At 38.9% G+C, this 24,131-nt stretch overlaps 1 protein-coding gene across 2 annotated transcripts; it reads left to right on the forward strand.

Moving 5' to 3' along the window:
• The first annotated feature begins 550 nt into the window (after positions 1-550).
• CWH43 (cell wall biogenesis 43 C-terminal homolog) lies at positions 551-23,911 on the forward strand. Of its 2 annotated transcripts, XM_052682442.1 has the most exons (16): positions 551-653; positions 1,350-1,541; positions 5,040-5,160; positions 5,321-5,475; positions 6,699-6,900; positions 8,177-8,265; positions 9,771-10,025; positions 13,629-13,754; positions 14,981-15,060; positions 15,726-15,831; positions 16,866-17,001; positions 18,367-18,516; positions 20,018-20,162; positions 20,754-20,815; positions 21,870-22,025; positions 23,512-23,911. In XM_052682442.1, exons 1-16 carry the CDS (start codon positions 611-613, stop codon positions 23,600-23,602), a joined length of 2,109 nt encoding a protein of 702 aa, XP_052538402.1. In that variant the 5' UTR covers positions 551-610; the 3' UTR covers positions 23,603-23,911. The 2 variants fall into 2 exon arrangements, with proteins under 2 accessions (XP_052538402.1, XP_052538403.1); XM_052682443.1 differs by lacking the exon at positions 18,367-18,516.
• Positions 23,912-24,131: the final 220 nt, after the last annotated feature.

Raw genomic sequence — 24,131 nt, forward strand, 5'->3', positions numbered from 1 at the left:
GCAGTTTCCTAGGGTAATGTACGATTAATAGAACTTAAGATGATGCAAAAAATTCACAGCTACAAATTTAAATTTTATGCATATACATATACTAAAAAAATTCAGCATTTGTTATACAATTCTTCTGCCTGAAGCTGGCAGCAATGACCGTGGCTGGGTTCCTATAAACAGGGCTTCCTCTAAAAATCAACAAGCACCGGGGCTTAAACCTCAACCGAGAAATCCCAGCAGAAGAAATATTTATTTTAGCGATTGCTGCAGGCGGTACTGCTTATTAGAAGCCCTTAGCCTGCTGTAAACCATGGACGGCTAAATTAAGATGGCACAGTGCCGTCCTGCCTTAGCGGTCCGTGCTCTACAGGGCATTAGAGGGAAAGCGGCAACTTCTGCCGAGGCAGCGGCTCCCGCAACCGCGGCGATGATCGCTGCGTAGCTGCCACAGGACGGCGGTGCGACCCGCAGCCCCGCGGGGCAGGGCAGGACCCGACCGGGTGCTCCGCCAGGCGGCGCTGTGGTGCCCGTTCGGCGGCGGCCGCGTGCCGGGCGAGGCGGGGCGTCCTGCCGGCTCTCGGCCGAAAGGGGCGAAGCCTGCGGGCGGCGCGGCGGGGCGATGGATCCCCTGTGGAGGGCCGTTCTCTCGGAGAGCCTCCTCGGTAGGTGGCGGCCGGGCCGGGGGGCGGCTAACGGCTCCTCGGAGATGGGGGGGACGGCGCCGTCTCGGGAGCAGCCGGCTCCCGTCGCGTGCCCCAAGAGAGAAGACGCGGCGATCGCGGCACCGGGGCCGTCGAGCCCTCGCCCCGAGGTCCGGAGCGGCAGCGCTGAGCGGTCAGCAGAGCTCCGCGCCTGTGGCCGGCAGCGGGCTCGGGCTCGGCGCGCCTCTTACAAAGAGTACAGAAAGTCGCAGCGCCGTGCCGCGAGCCTCTGCGTGCGGAGCCAACGAGCCCTCAGGCTGGGGGTCAGTGCCCAACCTGTGCCCGGAGCGAGGTGTGTCACAGCGCTCGTCGTCTCCGGCCCGGCACTGAGGAGCCCCGGATCGTAGCGGGTTGCTCACTGGGGTGTTTGTTCCTTCTGCGAGCTGACCCTTCCCTGGGCTGGGCGACCCTCACTCGGGGCCGAAGCAGCGGCTGCTGTCGTCACACGGGAGAAGAGGTGTTTTCTTATCCTGTTTCGTGGGAAGATGTGTTCTTTTAACTTGAAATGGCAAATACTTCTGTAAAGAAATGCTTTCTTTGAAGGTAACTACAGCCTGCTGTTACCCGAATTACTTTCAAAATTACTTATGGTACCATACATAGTATGCTATAAAACCATACTATGTGTGATATGTATTTATTTTTCTTCTCTTTTAGGCTACATTTCTTGGTCTCTGTACCATGCCCTGCCACCGATGATTTATTACTTCCCTCTGCAGACACTGGCACTTACTGGTTTAGAAGTTTTTGCAGTTGCCTTCTTGTCTCCAATATTCCTGGTAATTGGTCCTTGTTGGAGGCTGGCTAACAATAAGTACATCCTTGCTCTTCTGAGGTTGACTGTGGTTGGTAAGCATGCACTGCTGTGAGTTACAGATTTCCTCCACCCCCCCCCCCATGTTCTTATCAAAGCATAAGAATAAACACTGTGAATTTCCTCAAGACTCCAATGATTGTGGAATGATGTAGGAATAAGAAGTTCTTCCTCTCAAACTCATGCATTATTTTTCTCTTGAGTATGTTCAAAGGAATATTCTTTGCATCCATTGTGGTAGTTTTTAGGTTAGTACTGCATAATTAAATGCAATCTCATTTCACCCTCTATTTTTAGAAGCTTTTAAATTAGTGCAAATGCCCAATAGCAAAAAGGTTTTCAGTATTGCACAGAAATCAGTAAAGCAAGTGTTTTTTTTTCTATAGCATTTCTTCGTGTCTAACAACAGATAAATTTGGGGGTAGTATTAACCTAATCTGCCACAAATTAAGTGTTCTTCTTAGTAGATCTACTTTTGAAATTCTGAAATGACTTTTTTCTTCATTATGTGTATCTGTATGCATGCATTGTATTGCTGGGTTATAGGCTCACCCTGGGTGAGAAGTGACTCACGTTCTGTTGCACAAGAAAAGGGTTTGACCATAAATTCAGAATAGAATTTCTCACTACCCATCCCACGTGTTCTGCCCTAAGCCAGGACGTGCTGGATTCCCTTGCATTCTTCAGCAAACCAGTGCAAGTCTTACTTCTTGTTGATTTTCTAGAAGTTTGCCGGGAGGCAGGGCTGTTACTGATGAGTTTGCAGCACCTGTATGAGGTCAGAGGAGATGAGGGTATCCATCCTGCACAGGGGGAGAGTGCTGCTGATAGGTGGCTTCCTGTCTCTTGCTTGCAGTTCCTAGCTCCTTATTTATCAGTTTAGGATGATAACCAGGGAATCACTTTCCTCTTTTTCTTGGTAGAGAACAGAAAAGGAAGATCTTATTTACTCTGTTTGCAGTGCTTTCTTTTTTTTTAAGATTCCTTGTTTTTTACCTTTAGAACTGAACCCAGCTTATTGGTGTCATGACTTCACAGGAAGTGGAGTTCTTCTATTTTTCTGCTCTTTCTGTACCATCATTTCTAATACCTTTTAATAAGCTTTTCAGTGAGTGGAGTGTTGCACTTCACCTTTCTGCAGCACTCCTCAGTGCATTGCTTTCTACAAGATTTGCTTTTAGAGTGAGCAAGCTCACTCTAAATGAGCTTGCATTTCAAACTGCACTCTGTGTTCCTTCCGATATCACAGTAATACACAATTTGCTGTGTTTATTGAAGATTAGTCATTTGGATCATCTTGTTGCATTTACTAGCTCACTTTGCCAGAAGAGGTGGAAACTGCTGAAGTTTGTGTAGTTCTTTATCTGCTAAATAAAAAGAGCGATGGTGGGCTTGTTGTGCTTTGTGAAGTCTCTTGGTTTATACTTGTTTACTCACCACAATCATGGAGGTGTTAACTGAATGAAAAGCCAGCACCTTCAGTAATAAAGTGGGAAAGGATGTGTTAATGAAGATGCTCACGGGAGGGCTCCAGAGCTTGAGGAGGCTGAGGCTGTAAGCATCCTCAGACAGGGTATCCTGAGCACTGCTGTACATAGGTGAGGCCTCCCCTTCATTCCTACCTAGGTTATCAGTGATTGTGTCTGCTGCTAGTTTCACCTTCCAAACGCTCCTAATTTTGTATCCCCTTGGCTGCTGTACACTATGTTCTCTGCCAGTTCTGATGTACTGTATTCACCTTTCAGTACTCTTCAGCAAACATCCACGTTTGGGAAAGATGTGAAAGGACATTGCTCGCCTTCTTTGGTCCTAGCAAAGAGTTTGGCATCAAGTGGTGATTCTCACTCTTGCCTCCCAAGGTCCTCAAACACCTTTAAGTTACCAAATACACTTGCACAGGCAGCTCTGGGGTTTAGGAATATCTGCATCAATTCTTTTACTTGGTTTTCATCACTTGTATTTTAAATATTTCAGTCCTACCATAATGTGCCTCTTTCTCTCTTGTCCCTCCCCTCATTTTTTGCCTTCTTTCCATCTTCATGGCTAGGCACTTCTTGCTTCTTTCTCTTTGAATCTTTTTTTATCATCTCGGAAAGACCCTGTGCTTGCTGCAGCCTATTCCACTGGAAATAGCCAGCCTTTAATTTCACAGTGTTTAATTAATAAATAAATTTGGGAAGCTATTCATGCTTAGCTGAACTCAGAATATTTAGAACTTCTCAAAATTTGTTTTTTTTTATTATTTATGAAAAAAAAAAACACCTTCCCTTCTCCTTCATTATTGTCACTTGCCTTTTTTTTTTTTTTTGTCCTGCCAGGAAGCTTTATTTTCTCTGAAGCTTTTGTTTTGATTTCCATATCCTTTCATGCTACTTTGTGTTCTCTTTAAAAAAAAAAAAAACAACAAACCAGCAAACAACCCTTCTGGCAGTGCACTTGTGAGGCTTTGTCTTCAGACAACGCATACAGTAGATTTACATGTTTGGTTAGATATTTACATTTTGGGTGTATTTGCTCAGCAGCCAAAGGTGTGTCTAATGTAAACAGGCAAACCCACGCTAACTCTAACCTGGCTGGCACAAATGATGAAAGTGAGAAATCTGTGTGTGTTGTATGTGCAACCTGTGCTAAAGTCCGTGCACAAACATCATTCACTACACTCCGTGATTTCATTTTGCTATCTTTGTGCCTTTTGCTGTAAGCAAAATGGGCAAATGGGCAGTGCCAGGATCAGCAATTCCATTTCTACCCTTCCTTGCTTAATATCTTTTCAACTTTAACTCATACTGACTTAGCAAAGGGCTGCCAGCAAGCAGTGCTTCTTCTCCCTGTTTGTCCCTAGTGCTGGGTCACAATTTGCCATGCAGACTGAAGTTACATGAAAGCATGTGACTGACCCCACTTGAACAGAAAACCTGCTGTTTGAAACTGCTTATAAAAATGAGATTTCTGTGCCTTGAGAAATGGAAGACGCACGCAGTGTCTCTTCCGGTAAGTGGGGGAGTTACAGTTTTCAGTAACAAGATGGAGCAGGCTGTTGGTGACTCTGGAGGAAGATGCTGGGCCAAAGCAGGTCTTGTTCGCACCAATTGCCTTCTAATCCTTGTGCAAAGCATTGTGACTGCTTTTTTTTTCTTTAAAAAAAAAAAAAAAAGATGGATCTCAATTTTTATGATTTTGATTCAGCCAAGTGCACAGTTCTGAAATGTCTGTATGCTTAGATACTTTATTTATATTTTATTTATGGAATCAATAACCATAAGTGTGTAAACTAAGGCAATTGCTGCAATCTTGGGTAACGTCTTCATGTTTTATTCCTTTTTTTTTCCTGAAGAGGCTAACTGTGGCAATATCATATATCCCCAGTCCCTGTCCAAACCTTTTTAGCTTATTAAAAAATGCATAGTGTTGTGTTTGCAGATGAATGGCATAGCCATTGGAATTACAGATAAGATTGAGCTATTGCACAGGAAATCCTCATTACCAGTTCCCTGTTGCCCACTAAAGCAACCTCTGCGTGTGTTTGTTTGTAGGGAGCTTAGCATCATACCAGGCTCCAAATGCTTCCATTAGACTGTTCATCTTGGCTGCTGGTGTTTCTTCCTCATTGCTGGTTCAAACAGTAACATGGTGGTCAGGAAACAGTTTGCAAAGGTATTTTTTTTTTTTATACTGATGGAATTATGAAAGATGTCTGTCTATCTTAAAATATATATTTATGGTTTTGTTTTCTGAGGGAGAAAACAAGATTGTTTTTTTTTTTTTTTTTTCCCCCTTTTCAAATGTGTCAGTGATCTAAAAATGATTCTTGCAGGTTCATCAGGATATGGGGCTTCATTCTAGGCAAGATGATGCTCCTCGTCCTTCGAATCTGGTATACATCACTGAACCCAGTGTGGAGCTCACGAGCTGCCAATACTGTCATGCTGACAATTGGTTTTGTAGCAGCAGTGGAGCGAATTTATTCAGGTAAACACATTATAACAAAGAAAGCAGTTATGAAGGTGTCCTAAGGTGTACCTGTCTATGTATAAGTATTACAGACTTTACAAACCATGGGATATTTCATTTTCTCAAAACAAGACAGAATCTGTGTTTCAAACCCTGCAAGCTGTAGTAAGTTAGACATGCCAACTAATTGCAGCATCAATAATGCAGCAGTGAAATAAAGAAATAACATATGTCATTAAAACCAGAATGGATTATCCTTCCCGCAGCAGAAAACATCTGTGGTGTTACTGTTATTTTCCTAATTCCATCTGCTCTTTCAGTTCTTTCCATCAGTACAAATTTTTTGACAGAGAAGGGAAATGAGATAAAGCTAAGGAACAGCTGATGTGGCAAAGCAGACAAAAAGAGTTGGAATAACGGGCAAATTGTGTTAGTCAAAATTCATACAAGTTGCTGCAGCATCTGGGTGGAGTGCATGGCAGTTGGTGCTGGCAAGTGGTAATCATGCTTTAGAAGTGTGAAGGGAGTATCACCAAAGACAATGAGGCTGGTTTGGTTAGTTAGGGCAGCTCATGTGAAATCCTGAGAAGTTCCTTCCTTCTCAGTATAACATGAATGAATTAATTGAAAGATAAAACCTTGTCTATGTGTACGTGGGTATAAGTTGGCACTGTGTGTTTGTGTTGTGTTTTCTGACTTAAGCTAAGCCTTGACTTTCATAATAATTTAAAAGGGAATCTACTGTGGGAAATGAGAAATGGAGTCTACTTTCCTCCTATGTGACAAAGCAATGTGTCAATGCAATTAAAGGCACTCCCTTCTCCTCAAATAAGTGAGGAAAAAGGAGAAGAGAAGGAAGAGTTTTTCTGGCTTCTTTGGAAGTGTCAGGTTGTGTTCTTATCAGAGTTTAGAGTTTCAGAGAACAGAATCCTCTGAACAAATTCCAATAACTTTTCTGCTGATTTTCAAAGCCTCTTCAATATTTTACATTCCAATAAGATGAAGAATAATCATATGGGCAGATTGCCATTTTTGTACGTTTAAGACCAATGGCTTTTCCTGGTAGACCTAGGAATCTTACTAGAGATTTTTGTCTTATCAGTTTTCATGAGCAATCAAACAAGTTAGCTTTTGTGGCTGTTTAACTTGTTCTGGTAGCTTTGTAATCTTGGCTGTTTATTAAGAATCCTTTTTGTTCCTGTTTGACACGTTGCTCCGTTATATTCCTATTCTTATTCTAGTTGAAGGCGAGAGGAAGCGAAGAGCAAACACTACTGGTAACACAGTTAAGGAGACAGTCTCACAGCCTAATTGGCTTTTGTCAGGAGTTGCTTTTGGCAGCCTCATGTTCCTCACCGTTTGGATATTTGGGGAGGTCTCGCTAATTTCTAGATGGGCAGTAAGTGGGCACCCACATACAGGTCCAGATCCTAATCCGTATGGGTAAGTGCCTGTGGTTGGTTGGTTTGTTATTCTGTTTTGTTCAAATAATTGAAAACAATAATCAAAAACCAGTGTCACCGTGAAAATTGAAACGTTTGTTCAACTTCACTTATTTTTTCCAAAAGGAAGGGAACAGACATGTTACATTACTTAGTGTGTTCTTGGACGGAGCTTGGTTACTAGAAAGAGGCTGATGGTATGAATGTTTGTGTAGAATAAATTGGGTGCAAGATACTTCTCACAGAGAGCTTAAGAATAGGGGTCAAGTAGTGCTGACTTGTTTTCTCATATTTCCAAGCACTGCATCTGCAAAAATAAATCCTATTTTTTTTTTCTGTTAAAAAATGATCTTTATGTCTGTAATAATAACACCTGATCAGCCAGACTGCAAAATTACTTTAAAATTAGGACTGAAGTTGAAGTGCTTGTGAATGAGATGCATCTATAAAAGACAGTAAATGAATCTAGCAGTTGATTTCATCAAGAAGGTAATAAGAAATTGTGTACTTTGGAAACTGCTTGCTTTTCTTCCCTCTTTTATTATTAAACATCTATGTGCAATATTACAGGATATGCTTCTGTATAAATTTTAGGTGTTAAGAACTTAGTTGAGCAACTGACAGCATAAGACTAAGTTCCAAAATCTAGAGAGTGGATTAGTTACTGATAGCCACTTATGTGTAGCCGTAGGTGAGTTAGTTAATAATTTAGAATTAGCACTTAGAGTTACTCAAGATTGTTAGCAGTTTTAGATGCTACTCAGTCCCTATTTAATTTCATTGAATCATGCAATATCCTGAGTGGGAAGGAACCTGCAAGGATCACTGAGCCTGGCTCCAAATGGGGACCACCTAAAATTCAGGCCCTATGTCTGAAAGTGTTGTTCAAATGCTGCTTGAACTCCTTCAGGCTTGGTGCTGTGCCCACTGCCCTGGGGAGCCTCTCTGAAGTGACCAGAATCCTTCTTTTTAGGATGGCTTCAGTGGCAGGCTTGTGCTGCTGAATGCAGCTCATTTTATACACTGTGTTGAATAGCTGTTATTTGCAGCTGGATCTTGGTTGTTTTTTACATTGGGTAAAGGAGAGAGTGTAGCAGGGGGTGAAACAAAGATACTTTACACTGAAGTCAAACACTCTTTAAAATAAAAGGATTATAAAATACTACCAACCACCCCTACTTCTATGTCTAAAAGTTTATTTCTGAATGCCAGATGTTTATAAAATAAAGTTAAAGTAATGTATGATTTCTTCTTCCATTTTTCTTTTTTCTTATTAGTGGTACAGTTCTGTTGGGTCTGGCTCATGGACTGATGCTTTCGTTTTGGAGTTGGTCCTCTGTTGCCAGTTTTGCCTGGTTTCTTATAGGTAGGAGCAAGTCTGGAGCAGAATTTTTGTTTTTATTACCTTTAGTCATGCCTTTGGATCCGACTTCCCATATGAGAAAAGTGAATTGTTAATCAGAGCTACTTTATCACTGGCTGCAGCATGTGCATATCTAACCAGTTGACTAAGGGTTACTGGCCAAATCTCCAAGTAATTGCAGAGCAGCACTGTTCTCTTAAGAATCCCTTGTTGAAGTTCTGTTCCTGTGAGCAGCATTTCTGTTCTCATCATCTGTATTGTGCAAGGCTACAGCTAGAGTTATGAGGCTGAGGTGACACAAGCCCTTGGATTCTGCAGGAGGCACAGTAACTTGTAATGTGATGAGAAGTTCACCTAGAGGCAAGGTTATGGTTTGCTTCCTTAGTTGCCAAGATTTCTTGGCAATAAAATAATAAGAAAGCAAAAGCAGTTCTGCTGAGGCAATGTGTTTGTGAATCAGTCTGTGTACAGTGAGTCTGGTGGGAAAAGGGGTCTGAGTGCTGGATCTGCACATCCATTTTCAGAGAGAAATTATAGATGTGCCATAAAAGCCATGGAGCAAGCCATAGAGGAGACAAATATTGTTCTGTAATTTTCTCATAGGAGGTGTTTTTTCCATACTTTCTCAGCATGGATAGGTGCAGCTTGGTTTAGGCTGTAGGTGCATCTAAGAGAAATTGACTGGCATAAATGCTGTTTAAAAAACAAAAACAAAACTGCTTCTTTTTGGTCTTTGCTAGCTGCTTGTGGATCGTTTTTATCAGGAAAGCAGCACTTTCCACAAATGTTTAATAATTGGGACCTCAAAATATGGAAACCAAAGGACATGCACACTGTTCTGCTTTTTTCTTACCTTCTCTTTTGAAGCATTGAGGAGCCAATGCTTTCAAGTTACTCTTCACAATTGTGAAGACAGGAAATTTTACGTGAACTGAGTTACTCCTAGAACTGCTTCTCTTCAGAAGCCAAAATAAAATAACAAATACCAGGACGGTCTCAGTAAAAGCACAAGAGTTGGCAATGCTCAAACTGTCATTTGCCCTAATAATTAACCTCTTGGTGCAGGTGTTAGTTTTAAGAAATGTGTGTTCGGACTGTAATGTATGAGATTTGATTTTTTTTGATGTAAGCACATCAAAGTTGATAAGCATTATATAACAAGCAGAGCTATAAGCATCTTAAACTACATAATCTATTATTATGCATAAACTGCATAGTAACTGTTGTGCTGGAAAAGCTTTGCGTAAGAAAGGCAGTTTGGATTTGGCTCTTTAGATTGTCTCTCTGCAGTCTTTTTGCTGCACTCCTTCAAGTCAATAAGCAACCTGTAAGAGAATGAGATGTTGAGAAAACTAGACAGTAACCATCCTTCTAGTGGTACCATGACTGCAAAGCACAGTTACATTTCCCAGGACTCTTTTTCTTTCTTCCTGGTGGAGAATGTTCTAAAGAAGAGGGCAGATAACAGCTGACTGTGACTGACTTGTTTTTTTTCTGTCTCTTCACAGGCATAGCATCTTCAGCTGGTCTCCTTTACTTACACACCTGGAGTGCTGCTGTGGCAGGCAACATTCTTGCTGTCTTTACTATGTGTGTGTGGCCTCAGCTGGCTGGGCGCTTTGTTGGCTGTCTGCATCCCGGAAAAGCCATGAGTACAGCCATGTTCACCTATGTTCTTGAATTATTCTTCTGTGTGTGGTGTACAGCTTATAAATTTGTACCTGGAGGAGTTTATGCTAGAGAAAGCTCCCATCTTCTTTTAGGTACATGTATGACTGTGAACAAAGATTAATATGCTTGTTTCAGCCTCAGTCAGATTTTTAAAATATACATAATGTATAGGGTTTCTTTTTTTTTTCCAAATGCTCTGTGATAAGAGTTCCTATGAGAAAGTTAGTGGAATATGGAAAAAATCTACTTGTACCTTTACTGTCAGACATACTTTAAAATGTGGGCAGAAAATGGAATGTAGTAGAGAGAAAATGAAAAGGTGGATAAATAAGCCTGATAAATAAGTACATGAGAAAGAAAGCTGTTAATCAGGCATCCCAAAAATATGGTTGCACTGCTATCCAGGGTATGAGTGCATCTGTGTGCCAGCTATCTTTGATAGTGTTTTGGTATCTCAGGTAATAATGTGCTTGCTGGGAACTTGGTATAGGAAGGCTATTAAGTCTTTCAGGGACTGTAATGTAATTCAACACATTATTTAGTTCTGCTCCGAGGACCAAAGTGCAGCATCCTGCTCATCTAGCTAGTCTGCACTTGAGACCTGAGCTTCATTTCCACATAATTGTACCTTACATTTTGTGGACATACCAGCATGTTTGGAGGAATGTTGATAAGCCTGCAGTGTCAGAAATATGCGTACAGAAGAGGGATGGGAGAAGAAAAGAAATTGTCAGATATTTGCCAATGAGGAAGAATTGAGGTGAGCAAATATAAAGGGTTTAGCAAAATGATCCATTGATAGGTGAGGAGGTGGAAATGAAACCAGCCCTTTCTAGTTTTGTCTCTGAAATAATTTTCTTAGTAGGTATTAATGTGTTTCAATAGTATATTTCACTAATAACACTTAAGGAGTGCTAAGCATTAACTTGGGCTAATTGTGTGGTGCATATGAAAATGTGACACATTATCCTATATTGTCCTTCAAAAGGATTAATGAATGCCATGCTTGACTTGTTGCTTCAGTGGTTTCAAATTTCAGAAATGCCTTTCAGCCACTTTCCTCCAGTCTAGTTTCTTAGTTTGTATACAGAGCTTTACATATTTCAGCAATCACTCAGGATTTTGCTTTGTTATATTTTGAGGAGGGTTACATTATATTTACTGTAGTTTGTTCTGTAAGCAATCCAGTGGACCTCCAGAAATTGTTACCCCAGTACATTTAATTTTATTTTTTGGAGTTATTGGAAGAAAGCACATGGTGGGGAAGTATTAAATGCTTTTTTTGGATAATGCTTTGAGAAAAGAAAAGCTATTATATAGAATCCCTCTCTATCACTTCCTTTGATATACTCTTGTGATTGATTCACCCGGCAGGATCACTGAATAGAAACACAGAGCTGATCATAACTTTCTCTCTGGCAAAAACAAAGTTGTGAACTTAACCTGTGTCAGGTGATAGCAGGTGATGTGAAAATGCAATTCTTGGCTTTCTGATGCCATTCCATTGCTTATCAAAGACGTACAAGTTATATTATGAGGCTATGTATTTATTGCTGTGCTTCCTTTACAGCCTGGCTTTCTGGCAAACTACTTTTTTTAATTCTGGTTTCTTTCAGGTGCAAGTGCTATTTCTTGCTTTCTCCTCCTGTCCAATATCCTGCCTTTCTCTTGCCGTGTTTTGGGTAGGGAACAGCACTGGGGGAAGTGACAATGAAAGTAAGATCATTATATTCAAAACTTCTGTGCTACTTCACTGTGATGTAACATAATGCTAGGGGGTCAAATCTCTGGTCGCCCATCAATTTTAATGGCTTTGAAGTATGCTCCCTTTGAGAAGGGTTTTGTGTGTACCCACTTCTGTATTACACTACACCCATCTTTGTTTGCCAACTTTTACACCTAATGTAGCATGTAGGACCCATAAGAAAATTATGAGTAACAGTTATTTTATCTTTAGCTATAACTGTGAAATAAAAATGAATTCTGCAGTTAATTAACTACGACACAAAGATATTGAAGACGTGCTTCCACCAGCAGAACTCTTACCCTGTTCATTACGCTCCCACATTTTCTTTGCAGATAATGGGACACTAAAGCTCCTAAGGGATGAGATAAGAGCTTGTTATTTTAATCTGCAGTACCTATCCAAAGGAAAACATATTGCAGCAGTTACTTCTCATCGTGCTGCAGTCTGCTTACACTGTTTATGGATTATTGTTGAGCAATTGCTCTTGGAGTTCCTATATAGAAACATGTTAATTGTATCTTGGTGACGAAGCACTTCATTTGCAGTTTAACAGACATCTAAAATCAGCAGTGTAATTTTTCATCAAGCTCGTATGTTAAGAATCTATAACATGTAATGTAACTTAATTGTTCTTGTTCAGGTTAATTCTGGTAAGCTTTGATAGCACTGAGCTGATGTGAGAGTTGTAGCTGTCACTGGGAGCCTGGAAGTATTTAGCATACAGAATCCACCCTGTACAAGCCTTTTTGACCCTACAACGGTACTGCAGTGCTACAAAGGTCAATCTTGGCTTGAGTGTGCTTGGGGAGCTATGGAAGTAGGTGTTAGGATACACAGAAGTGGAGAGGTCTGTTGAAATGGCTTTGCTCCAGATCAAAGGATTAAAATCCTTTGATTTTGTTCATCCCTGTTTGTTCATTGTTTTATGTTGTTCATCCCTGCTGATTCATGAACAGAGGAAGGGGAAATGTGGCTTTGAACAAGTATTTCATTGACTGATAGAATGTTCCACAGTGGTACCCACCAGTACCAGCTGAGTTAAAATATCTGTGTTTCCATAGTGAATAATGAGACAGGCTCTGAAGCTTGTAGTTTGCACCCAGTGCAGTCTAATGCTGGGGACCAAAATGTTACCTGGTGATGTTGTGATCTTGGTGGGTAGCAAGGGAAGAACAAGAACAGTTCTGAGCTGCATCAGTGTCAGCAGCCCCCCTTGCTCTCCTCCTGAAAAACCCCAAAATGGTCTGTGTTTTGGAGCTCACTGTAGTGAAGACAGAGTTCATGATATGAAAGGGGCTTTGGCTAGGTATTTTTGTTAACTTAGAACAGACTTAAAGCTATCAGCAGGCTTAATAGGTTTGCAGCATGCTGTCTGTCTCTCAGGTCCCATTTGTTTGTTCATCCCTCTGATTCGCATGTATTAAAGCTTAGGTGCAACTTATTTGAAAAAATACCCAACAAATATTATAGTTTTGAGCTTCACAATCTTTTTGTCATTATTTTTCTGTGGAAAGTGTATTCAGGGTTCAAATAATCTTTTGGCTTTGAATTCTAAATGCAGTACTACTGTTTGGAAATAATTATTTTGAAATACTTATCAGTGTCGTGCTTAATGTCACAAACTGATTTTAAAGGGAGCAATGTCTGTGTCATCAATGTAAATTAAAACTATTACTGCTTTGCAGTATGCCTACAAGACCTTGCAGGCAGTTAAGGTGACTACTCTCACAGTGATAAGTAGGATAGTCTCCTTTAATTAATCTCATGTTGCCTGCATCACTGCATTTGCTATGGCATTTATCTGTTTGTGCTCTGACTGAATTGTCTTTGCTGTTGGATTTGTAAGCTTGAATGTTGCACAGTAGCTGGAAGTTTACTAATGATGCATTTATGAGCAATGTTTAATAAGTTAGAGCTCTACAAAAAAGCTAATAAACTGTTTTTACAGGGTTTATTATGTTATGCATTGGGCTAGACTTTCTAACAGGATCCAAGAAAGATCTGAACTCCATCTTTGAAGTGAAAAGCAACCAAAAGTCATTTTTTAAGATGAGTACAAAATACATTAAACTACGTAAGTATAATTTTACTTCATTTCTTCTATGACTGTAAGATGCTTTCTGAGGACAAAGCATAATGTAGTGCAATGTTTTGCTCAGATGTTTCAGAAGTGTTTTTTGGTGCTAGTTCTAGAGCCAGGCCTGTAGTTGGTATTGCCAGTATTGCCCTAGCTCCTGTTTTGATTAAGGTATACACTAACGTAGAAGCTGATTCACTATGATCATGGTGGTGAGAGAGGCTATGCTACCTCTTAGAATATATTAAATGATGACCAAATGGGGACAAAAGAAAATGTAAACAAGGATTTGGTATCATTTGTGGTTTCATTTTGGTACAAGAGAAGGAGGCCTCTATGTATTTAATTGCATGTAATTATTTTCATGCAAGCTTTCTGGAAAAAAATTTATGGAAGATTTATACAAATTTTATTGTGGAAGATGATGTCAGAAGAAAGAATGTACTCCTAATGTTAGCAAACGTTAAGCAACTTCATAAGATGCAAAGATGCTTACAGGATCAGATGAGAGATTATACAAGTCTGAGTACAATGAGGAAGGACTTGCAATTGATTACCAAAGTCATTGTAGATTGTGGATGCCACTGTATAAATAAAATAACCACAGAGGGATTTGATAATCAAATTACAATGTGCCAAACCCTGACAACTTGTAAGTGTTCATTGTGGATATGTGGGGGGCTATGTGAGCTCTGAATTTGCATTCTGTGAAGTTGCAGTACTTGTCCAAGCACCTGTCAGTGTGTGCACTTAAACAAGGACTACTCTGAAAGTCAGGCAGGGATCACATCTTTTTCTCATCTGGAGACTTGAGAAGTAAACTAAGTTTTCTTCCACACATTATGTTAATACAAAATAAAGATTGCATGCTACAAATGTGTATCTGGAGCGTGGAGAGGAAGTTTATGTGATGTTTACTTATGTGTTGTAATGTATTCTTCTTCAGTAAGTATATTTTTTTACATGAATATTACAAGGAGTGTTGGTGTATGTGTCTGCTCAGCCTGTTTTCTTTTGGAGAATGGGAGTGTATCTGTATGCATACAGATATTAAACACACTGCTTTGAAATTGTGTTATTTCTGGCAAATGTGGCAATATAAATACGTCAATTCCCCATTGTATGTGTAGCAGACCTTAGAATGACAGTATACCCAATTCTGTTTAACTGCAGTAGCATTATTTCCTGCTTTAAAAACAGCTTTTCTGTGTTTCTGTTTCAAGTATTGTGGCTGTTTGTTGGTGTTGGTTTGCTAGGATTGGGTCTACGTTATAGGACTTATGAGAAGAAGTTGGGCCGAGGGGTGAGTAGTGTGTGTATGAAAGCGGTCATTTTCAAATATACAGTGAAATGTGTAGCTGATAACTCAGACTTAAGTCTTTATATCAGTACATATATAAATCTGTGACTTGATTACTCCTCTAAATTTAAACTTCTGATGCAAATGGTTGCAATTATGACTTAAACTTGCTTTCTTTTTTCTTTGATCCTGACATAGCCATCTGAAACTTGCTCTTGACATGTTTCTCTGGTCGGTGAATTTTGTCCTAGGGAGAACACTGATGGCAAAAGCAGGAAAAGATACAGAAAATATTGAGTACTGAGTAGAAAGTATGTGTGTGCATATGCATATACAGTTGGCTTTCTTTTTAGAACTTGTTGAGACGTGTAGTACAGAAAATAGCTAGTTACTCTTAGAAAGATAAAAAATATTCTTTGTCTTTTTCATATTCATGTATTTACTATAATTGTTGCAAATTCATTTGAACTACAGTGACTTTTTGCCTCCAGATAATACTGCTGATTCTTCCAAAAATACCTAAAGGCTTTGTGATTCTGAAAGCTTTCTTAGGAAAACATACTGGTTAAATTATTTCCACTGGGTGTCTCTTACAGCACTGTGTATCTGATGTTGAATGCAAAGGTATAGTATGTAGAATGTGACTCTTTTTCTATCTTGTTTTTGAGGTTCCAAAAAGAGATTTCTCTGCTATGATCTGGCCTTTTAGGTTTGCATATGACAATGAAGGGTGGTCCAATTTGGAGGGATCTGCTACTTTACTTAATCAGACAGGTAACTTTTTTCCCCACTTCATTTATATTTGAGAGGCTTCATATGGAGAAAGAGAAAGAAGCAGGAATGTCTGCTAAGTCTTTTCTTGCTTTAACATAAGATCTATTGTCTTTTCTGGAATTTGTGAGCTGTTCCACTACAATCACTTCAGTTAAAAATCCATTTGCAGAGATGGTTATTTTTCCTTAGATATTAAAGGGGTTTTTGTTTGGAGGAAATAATATTTGTGATCATCAATATCATTTTTTCTCTTGTATTGCTGAAAAGTCACTTATCTATAGAAAAAGCCTTTGCATAAATGAAATAATAAATAACCTTCCTTTGAGCATGGGCGGGCCTTTCCTAGCGGCTACTTCCCTTAGGAACCAGGTAGCTCTTCCTGTTTGTTGTCGCCAAAACTGCAGGAGGACTTGTTATGTGACAAAATTACTCCTCAACATGTTAATATAGTAGGCCTGTGGTGCCCTGGAAAGGGGAGGTTTCTGTGGGAAATGGGACTGGGAACCCTTCTATCACTATGCTTGTTGGCAGATGGAAATTGCTGTAGGCTAATGAATTATTTGGACAGCAGCAGCCTGCTTCCTCTTGCGTAAGACCCTTTGGAGAGGAATTGGATTTGGTAGATGAGGTAAGTGCAGATGTACTGTGTAGCAAGCACACATTAATTAAGTTGAAAGCAGTAGGTTTGGTGCTGTGTTATTTATCTGTGTACACAATGAATGCCTTATGCTTTTGAAATGCATCACATTATGTATGCGCAGGCCAGGTGTACAGCACAGTCTAATGTGTGCCTGCCCATGTGGCAGGGAGGAGCTATGGCATCCAGGCATGAGTATGTCTCCATTGGAGGCTTTGTAGCCTGTGGTGACCAAAAGTTTGGGCATCAGTTTGTTACCAGTGTAGGACTGGCCCTGATTGACTCCTGAAGAACTTGTGTCCATCCACGTGTAATCAAAAGTAAAATAACTATGTTCTGTAATCATATAAATGATGTTTACAAATCACAGTTACTAGTTCTTTCTTTCCCATTTTAGGTGCAGATTTTATCACTGTTCTGGAAAGTGATGCCTCTAAACCATTCATTGGAAACAATGACCCAACAATGTGGCTAGGAGAAAGACTAGGATTTTACACAGATTTTGGTCCAAGTACGAGGGATCACACTTGGGGGTGAGTCATCTTTACGTGCATGGGGAAAGTAAATAAGTGGAAATACTCCACCGAAACACAGACAAAGAATAATTGGAATAATTATGAAAACAGTTGCTTGCTGGAGCTTGACTTCAAGAGCATGTGCTGATTCACAAGCAGTACAATGCAATGCAGATGCAATGCAATGCAATGCAGATTAACAGCAACCCATTCTTGATGCCTGTACCTGCAAGCTACTTCAGTATTGGTGATGCAGAGAATGGCATCCTGCGCCTTTATGTACAGATTTGGCAGTATGACATTTCAAATATCAGATCGGCCTTTCTCATTTACAACTTTAGATTTCAGACTTAAAAATGTGATAGTAATTGGAAAATGTAACTGTAATTAGAAACACTGAGTTTATTAAATTCAGGTTGGGTTGCATAGTTGGGAAATGAGCACGTGTGTATTTGCTCAGAACTTTTTGTGTCTATTTTTATGTTAATGCTTGAACAGTTACCAGTTGGATGTCTTTGAACATCTCTGCAGTCTGAAAAATAGTGTCTTATGATGTGTGCTTTTCTGTTTCAATGATTTACGGATCTGTATGGCAGGTGGAACTTCTAGTGTTGTTGCAGCGGTTATTTAAATTTCCTTGTATGTGCAGGGAATTCAGAAACTTTTTTCTCTCAAAGCCTGTGCCTTTAAATGATGCAAAATGGGACAGACAGGTAACTCTGAAATTTTCTTCATTACCTATTTTGAAACACCTAATGCAGAATGGCTTTAAGGTTGATTCTAATCAGAGGCTGAAAGAATGAGAAATCTCCTGCTTTAAAGATGTATTTCCACCTGCTTCTGCTTTAAATAAAATGCTTTTAAATTACTGGTAGTATAAAACTATTTTGTTTTGCCTGGGAATGTGAATTTTGAAGGGCTTCAAAGTAAGAATTCATCTACGTTATAAATACACCTATCAGAAGACCACCATTCTTTTGTAGATGGATGTGTGTCCTTGGTTGTTGACAGTCTGGGCTTGAATATGTGCTCCTCTGAGATACCAAAGCAACATTCCTTTCTGCTCCATTCGCAGCTCATCTATAAAGATGTCTGAGCTTATGTATATCTTTTTCTTCTTCTTTCTGCATTATTTATAAACTACTCATATACCTTTGTTACCAACTTTGGATTGTGAATGAATTTAGTAAGCATTTTTAGACTCATGCTTAAGTTGTGTTTTACAGATGTGGAAGTTCAGAAATATCCACTAGAAATGGTATAAATTCTGATCTAATACTTGAGTTTAGGGACCATTAGACGTCTGGTCACATTTATCTGCTTTGTTCAGATTAGCAATGCAAGGAAACTAGCAAGCTTAACTCTTTCCATCTTTTCATACAGGATTATGGCACTGTCAAGATATCCAATTGTAAAATCTACCCATCACCTTCTCCCTTCTCCAGAGGGAGAGATTGCACCTGCCATCTCCATGACTGTCAACTTCACAGGGAGACTGGTTGATTTTGTTGTTGCACACTTTGGAAACGAAGAGTATGTATTCTTTTTTGAATGTGGTGAATATTAATGAGGGATATTTTTGTGATGCTCTATGCTGTTGCGTTTTCTATTTGTGGCAGTATCTAAGATTGTTTCTGTTAATTCCTTAATATTTGTTTTAATTTTTGAAAACATAAATTTGTGAATTGGCTACAGACTATACGACACAAAGAAGCTGCTCAGAAAGCAGTAGGAGCTCCCGTTGTCCTGTATTGAGCTTCTTCCCTTTCCCCATTGTAGAAGCTGTGCTGCAAGTGTGTTTACGGATTTCCCTTTTACTAAGCATGTATGTCAGAAACTGCTCCCGGAAAGAAATTCCCTTCTGTGTCTCACACGGATGATTGCCTCTCTGAGAAACTGTGAAAGTAGAAGAAAATAGCTCTTCCCCACAGAGACCTGAGATAAAGATGAAGAGGAAAATAGGGGGAGACACATGAGAAACAAGTACAAATTAGATTATGTTTTGAGATTAGTGAATTTCATAATTAATGGCAGGCACAGCTGCTTTTTTTCATCTATTAGTTTGTGCCATCCTAATCAGCATTAAGAGACTGAACAACTAGGGATTTTTAAAGACTATTTCTATAATGGTGTTCTTTAAAAGAACCCAACTTCTTGAGAAGTGTATTTCTAGAAGGAGCTGTTGAGTGAGCTGGCAACTTTTCATATATCTAGGTCAGGCTGCTATTTAAATAGTCTTCACCTTCTCTCTGTCTGCTCCTTGTCCCTAATGCATTTGCTCCAGTCAGAATTACTACTATTCAGAAAGCACAGCAGCGTTTCAATTCCTATCTTATTTTGGGATTACAAATTCTAAAATCAGTGGTCTGTAGCCCAATTTACCAAGTGTTTAAAGTGATTAATTTGAAGAATCAGTGGAAGAGAAGTGCCTTGGGTATTATTACAAGGACGAGGGCAGCTTTCCAAGGCAGTATTTTACCAGGCTGTACTTACACTATTACTTTTGGTCATGTTGGAACTATTGCGTAAATCTGTTAAAAAGGTGGAGAATACTTGGCAAATGTTGTAAATGCTGATGGGATGACATAGGTCTTAAATCACATTTCATAAACCATGTGACCCAGACTTTAAGACTACTTTTTGCTATGATTTGTCCATCATAAGAGTATAAAAGGTTTTGTTGGCATGTCAAGTCCCTATTATACACCAGACAGCCTGTGGTAGCGCAATTAAATTTCAAGTGCGGGCAGAGACAAAGCCTCAGGTAACCAGAGGCAATTACTCTCACATCGCCTAGTAATGAGATAGGTATTAAAACCAAAACTTCTGGTTTAGAAATTTGTTGCTCATATAATAACTGGGCAGAGAACCCTGATTACGTCTACCACTACCATGTGGCTTTTATTCAACACTGTGCCCATTTTGCTGAGGAATAAATAAAAAGGCGTCAGCCTCATTTCTGTTTTACTGTCATATAGCAGAAAGAATCTGAGCTAAAATAAACGTATATTAAATTATTTTCTACTTCTTTCAGAGAGGACTTGGACAGAAAACTTCAGGCTATAGCTGTTTCAAAGTTGTTGAAGACAAGCTCTAAGCAAGTTGTATTTCTAGGATATATCACTTCAGCTCCTGGATCCAGAGACTATACTGAATTAATAGAAAATGGAAATGTCCAGGTAATGTAAAAACAGTGCTTCCTTTAACAGTTAGAGATAATAAGTATTTGAAACATTAAATTCAGGATTGTAAATGGGTAACTTAGACATACAAAGAGAGATGTACATTTTCAGAGTCTTTAGCTACCTAATGAAATGTGTAGAGTAGATGGAGTGGATGAGGCAATCAGAGTACATCAGTTGCCACAAGGGAAATGCCAAATAGTTAGCAGAAGAACAAATTGCAATGAGGATTTTGAAGTCTGAGAGTCCCAGAGTGATCCCCGTAGATATTAAAAACGTGGCTGTGGAATCACTGAGCAACACACTTATAAGTACTTTGTACATGGGGTTGAAAGTGAGTGAGCTCCACAGGCCCCTTCTAATGTTAAATTATATGATTATTTTGTTTTAAATTTAAGTTTTGCACTTTGTCAAAAAGACACTGTGTTTGTTTTCCCCTTTCTGCCTTGCAGTCATGTCTTAGGCAAAACATTTCTCTGCGGCAGGTTTATACACTGGTTGCATTGGTTCTGTTACTGATTTGAAGCCTAGTCATAAGGAAGGTTTGCCTTGTTTGATTTTTTGTTTTTTTTTTTCTCTTGCCCATAGGATATTGACAGTACAGATCGTGACAGGTGGTGTAGCTATATTATGTATCGTGGAATAATAAGGTATGTTAAAGAAGAGGTGTATTAAATTCAACTTCTGACAAAAGATTTTACACTTTTCTGTAGCTAATTGTATGAGATTCTTACATTCCTTAACAGATGTGTATGAGCAGTTAAGTATGCAATGAAGTAATATTAAACATCAAATTTGAGAAGAATTGGTGTATTTCTAAATATAATTAGCAAAGGCAGTGTTAGGAGTTTCATCCTTCTATGTCAAAAACCATCAGATCTAATCTGGTTTGTTAATATAAGAGCACTTTTCTCCAGGATCGAAGCTCTGGCTTTGCAGCTTCATTCTAAAATGTGAAGGCTAAGCCCTAATTTGTATGTGACACAGAAGATATAAATTATGAGCTATGATTGTAGGATATGTTCAAATAAAATGCTGATCTAATCCAGCCAAGCTTTATGCTGGATTTAGTGGAAATTTTAACAGTGTAAAGCCCATACTGAAGTATTTTCCTCCGCCTGGGATGTATGCACTCCATATTTTGTAATACCAAATTGCTCATAAATCTTTCTTTTGCTGATGTTTGTGCCAGAATGAAATTCAGCTTATTCCAAAATAACTGCAAATTCTGCAGTGGTAATAAAAGCATACCCAGTAAACTAGATACCTGTTATAAGTAAGTGTACTGAGTAAAAATACCCCACCATTTGCAATCTCATTTTTCTAGTTATTCATGCCACTGATACCTGAGTTCCCTTCTTGAATTTCAGAATCTCTTCAGTGACATTGGTGAGCTTACACCAGTATGCATATACTAAAACTGTAACTTTAAACTTAAATCCCAGATCTAGAAACTTAATTTATTTTTGTTGTCAAGCATAGGTTCATGTCTCGTTTTTTTCTGCTTGTGACATCGAGTAATGATGCTCATATTCACAGTGCACTTCAAGATTTTTAAGGTGACAGTCAGAAATGACAAACTGTATTGGTAGGTTAAATGTCTCCTGGGAGGAAAAAAAAAAAAAAAAAAAGGAACATAAATTAAGAGTGTGATGAAGCTGCCTTGAGTTATTTCTTCAAGCTAACTCTTCTTGTATCTGATAGGTTGGGCTATGCCCGCATATCTCATGCTGGTTTAAGCGACTCAGAAGTCCAAATGGCGAAATTTAGAATCCCAGATAACTTAGATAACTATGTTGACAATGACAGAGTTGTCATTGATCCCAGCCAAGTTCCTGAAGACATCCATTTCAATCCCAGGTCAGTATCATATCTTATAAAAAAATTAAGGAGATGATATACACAATGTCTATGAAAAAGCTTGTTCTTAAGGTGGTCAGTACCAAATCAAGCAGAAGGTAAAGAGGCAATAAATTCTGAATTCTGATTCCACTTTTTTTCACTGACTTGGCATGTGCCTTGGGAAAATCAGCCTGCCGTGTTGCACCATAAATTGAAGGTAATGGTTATTTCACCCAGGTGATTAACCTCTGAGATTATTTGATAAGGATGTTTGCCAAGTGATGTGGTAATTCATTTTATAGATGGCAAATCTCTTATGTTTCTCAGCTCTCTGAGTATCAGGATCTTAACACACAGTTAGGTAGAACACAAAATACAGTATCTGTGTTAAATGCACTTTGTATAAGTATTTTAAAATACATTATGTAACTTGAGCAAATGTCAAGGAGGATATCTGATGCAGTTTGTTACATGTGTCAGGAGGTAAAAAGGACAAGACTTTAACATGAGAAATTATTTCTTGATTGCTGTTTTTTTTTTTTTTTTTCTTTTGGCATTGCATGACCAAGAGAAATAGGGAGAAGGGTGTTTATTTTAGATTGAGTATCAGTGGAGAATCATGAGGTTTGAGAAATGTCTTGCCACAGAGGAACAATTTCCAGGAATGCCAAGCTTACTAAGTTAACTTATTTGTAATTTACACAGTACAGAATACATGTGGAGATACGTGTTTTATATACACCTACAGTTAAAGTAGGTGTACTTTTTTTGTTTATATCTCAATCACTGGCTTCCTGTCTAAGCAGAGATTTGCCTAGATGAAACTTGCTCAAGGTTAGAACTACGATTTCAGACTTTTCATATTGATTTCAGTTGAGACTTTTTGTCTAGTTCCTTTACATCTGCCTATAAGCAGGAAAACAAAACAAAACCAAAAAAACGATAGCATTTAGGAATTGGTCTAACTTTTTCCCATTAATTGCGCTTCTTTTGAAGTGTATTGCAACTATTTCTTTTATTTAGCATTGTATTTTTCTTTTTTCAAATCTGTCTGCCTCATAGGCAATAATCAAAATCTTGAGGCTTAAACAGAATGTAAACAGGTGTTGACATAATTTTTGAGAGATCTGCGATATTAACAGTAGAGCTCAGTATTTGCATACAGTGGAGAGTGAAATAATATCCCAACTGAAGTCAGTGGGAAAGAGCATAGGATTTTACTGTATAAAAGTATCTCTCACCATGGTCAGTTGGTGTTCCATTTATAGAGTGCCCATGGCATTAATCCAATCAGTATAATTAAATGTCTCCGTCCTCACAGACCTCTAAGTAGGTAGCTGACTTAGGTTGTGATTTATGTGTAAGCTGGATAGAGGCCTGTTTCTGAAATCAACTGTCTAGAACATTAAGAAGAAATATTAACTATACTACAGAAGTGTATGATTTAATTGCATGAATTAAATTTTGTTGTAATGTTTTTGCCTTATGGAATATTTTTTCTCAGGTTTGGATCTTATAAAGACGGACATAATTATGATGAGAGTATTCATCACTTTCATATGAGCACCCCTAAATATTTTAAACAAACGAATTAGAGTGAGAAAATAATGTATCATGGGGACCAACAAGAAAGTTTTGTTGTTTGCTACTGAACTGGCAGCCACAAAGAATACACTGCTTAAGGATGAGGAGTCCCATGCTGAATAGCACTGTGAACGTCTGTGTAATAGTTGGTGGCTCTTTTGATTTATCATTGCTGTGAGAGGGAAATTGCATATATTTTGATAAACTGGAATCCTCTTGAGCCAGGTATCTGTTTTGTATGCATGAAAGCAAAAATGGGAACTTGCTTTGGCAATAATTTACTCAATTTTATTAAACGTATCATATGTTGTACTGTTTCAGTGTTTAATGGATCTATCCTTTTCTTCAGTGTTAAGATATGACACCTTTCCTCTCTTGATAGCTCCTTGGAACAGTCATAAGCAAGGAGTTGCAGCAAACTTCCACGCTTTTTTGGTGACAAAGCAAAATAATGTGGGAGTGGAGAAAATCTATTGATACATGCTGCACTCTGTTGCTATTGCAATAACAAACTTGGCTGCCTTTTCTTTTCTTTTTTTT

This window comes from Tympanuchus pallidicinctus, unplaced genomic scaffold (genome assembly GCF_026119805.1).
Source record: "Tympanuchus pallidicinctus isolate F22 unplaced genomic scaffold, pur_lepc_1.0 scaffold2, whole genome shotgun sequence".
NCBI lineage: Eukaryota > Metazoa > Chordata > Aves > Galliformes > Phasianidae > Tympanuchus > Tympanuchus pallidicinctus.

Bases quoted from the DNA above. Each gene is read 5' to 3' on its own strand.
- CWH43 (XM_052682442.1), top strand. From the start codon at position 611: ATGGATCCCCTGTGGAGGGCCGTTCTCTCGGAGAGCCTCCTCG. The intron at 6,901-8,176 runs GTAAGTGCCTGT...TTTTCTTATTAG, and splicing joins CCAGATCCTAATCCGTATGG to TGGTACAGTTCTGTTGGGTC. The intron at 22,026-23,511 runs GTCAGTATCATA...ATTTTTTCTCAG, and splicing joins GACATCCATTTCAATCCCAG to GTTTGGATCTTATAAAGACG.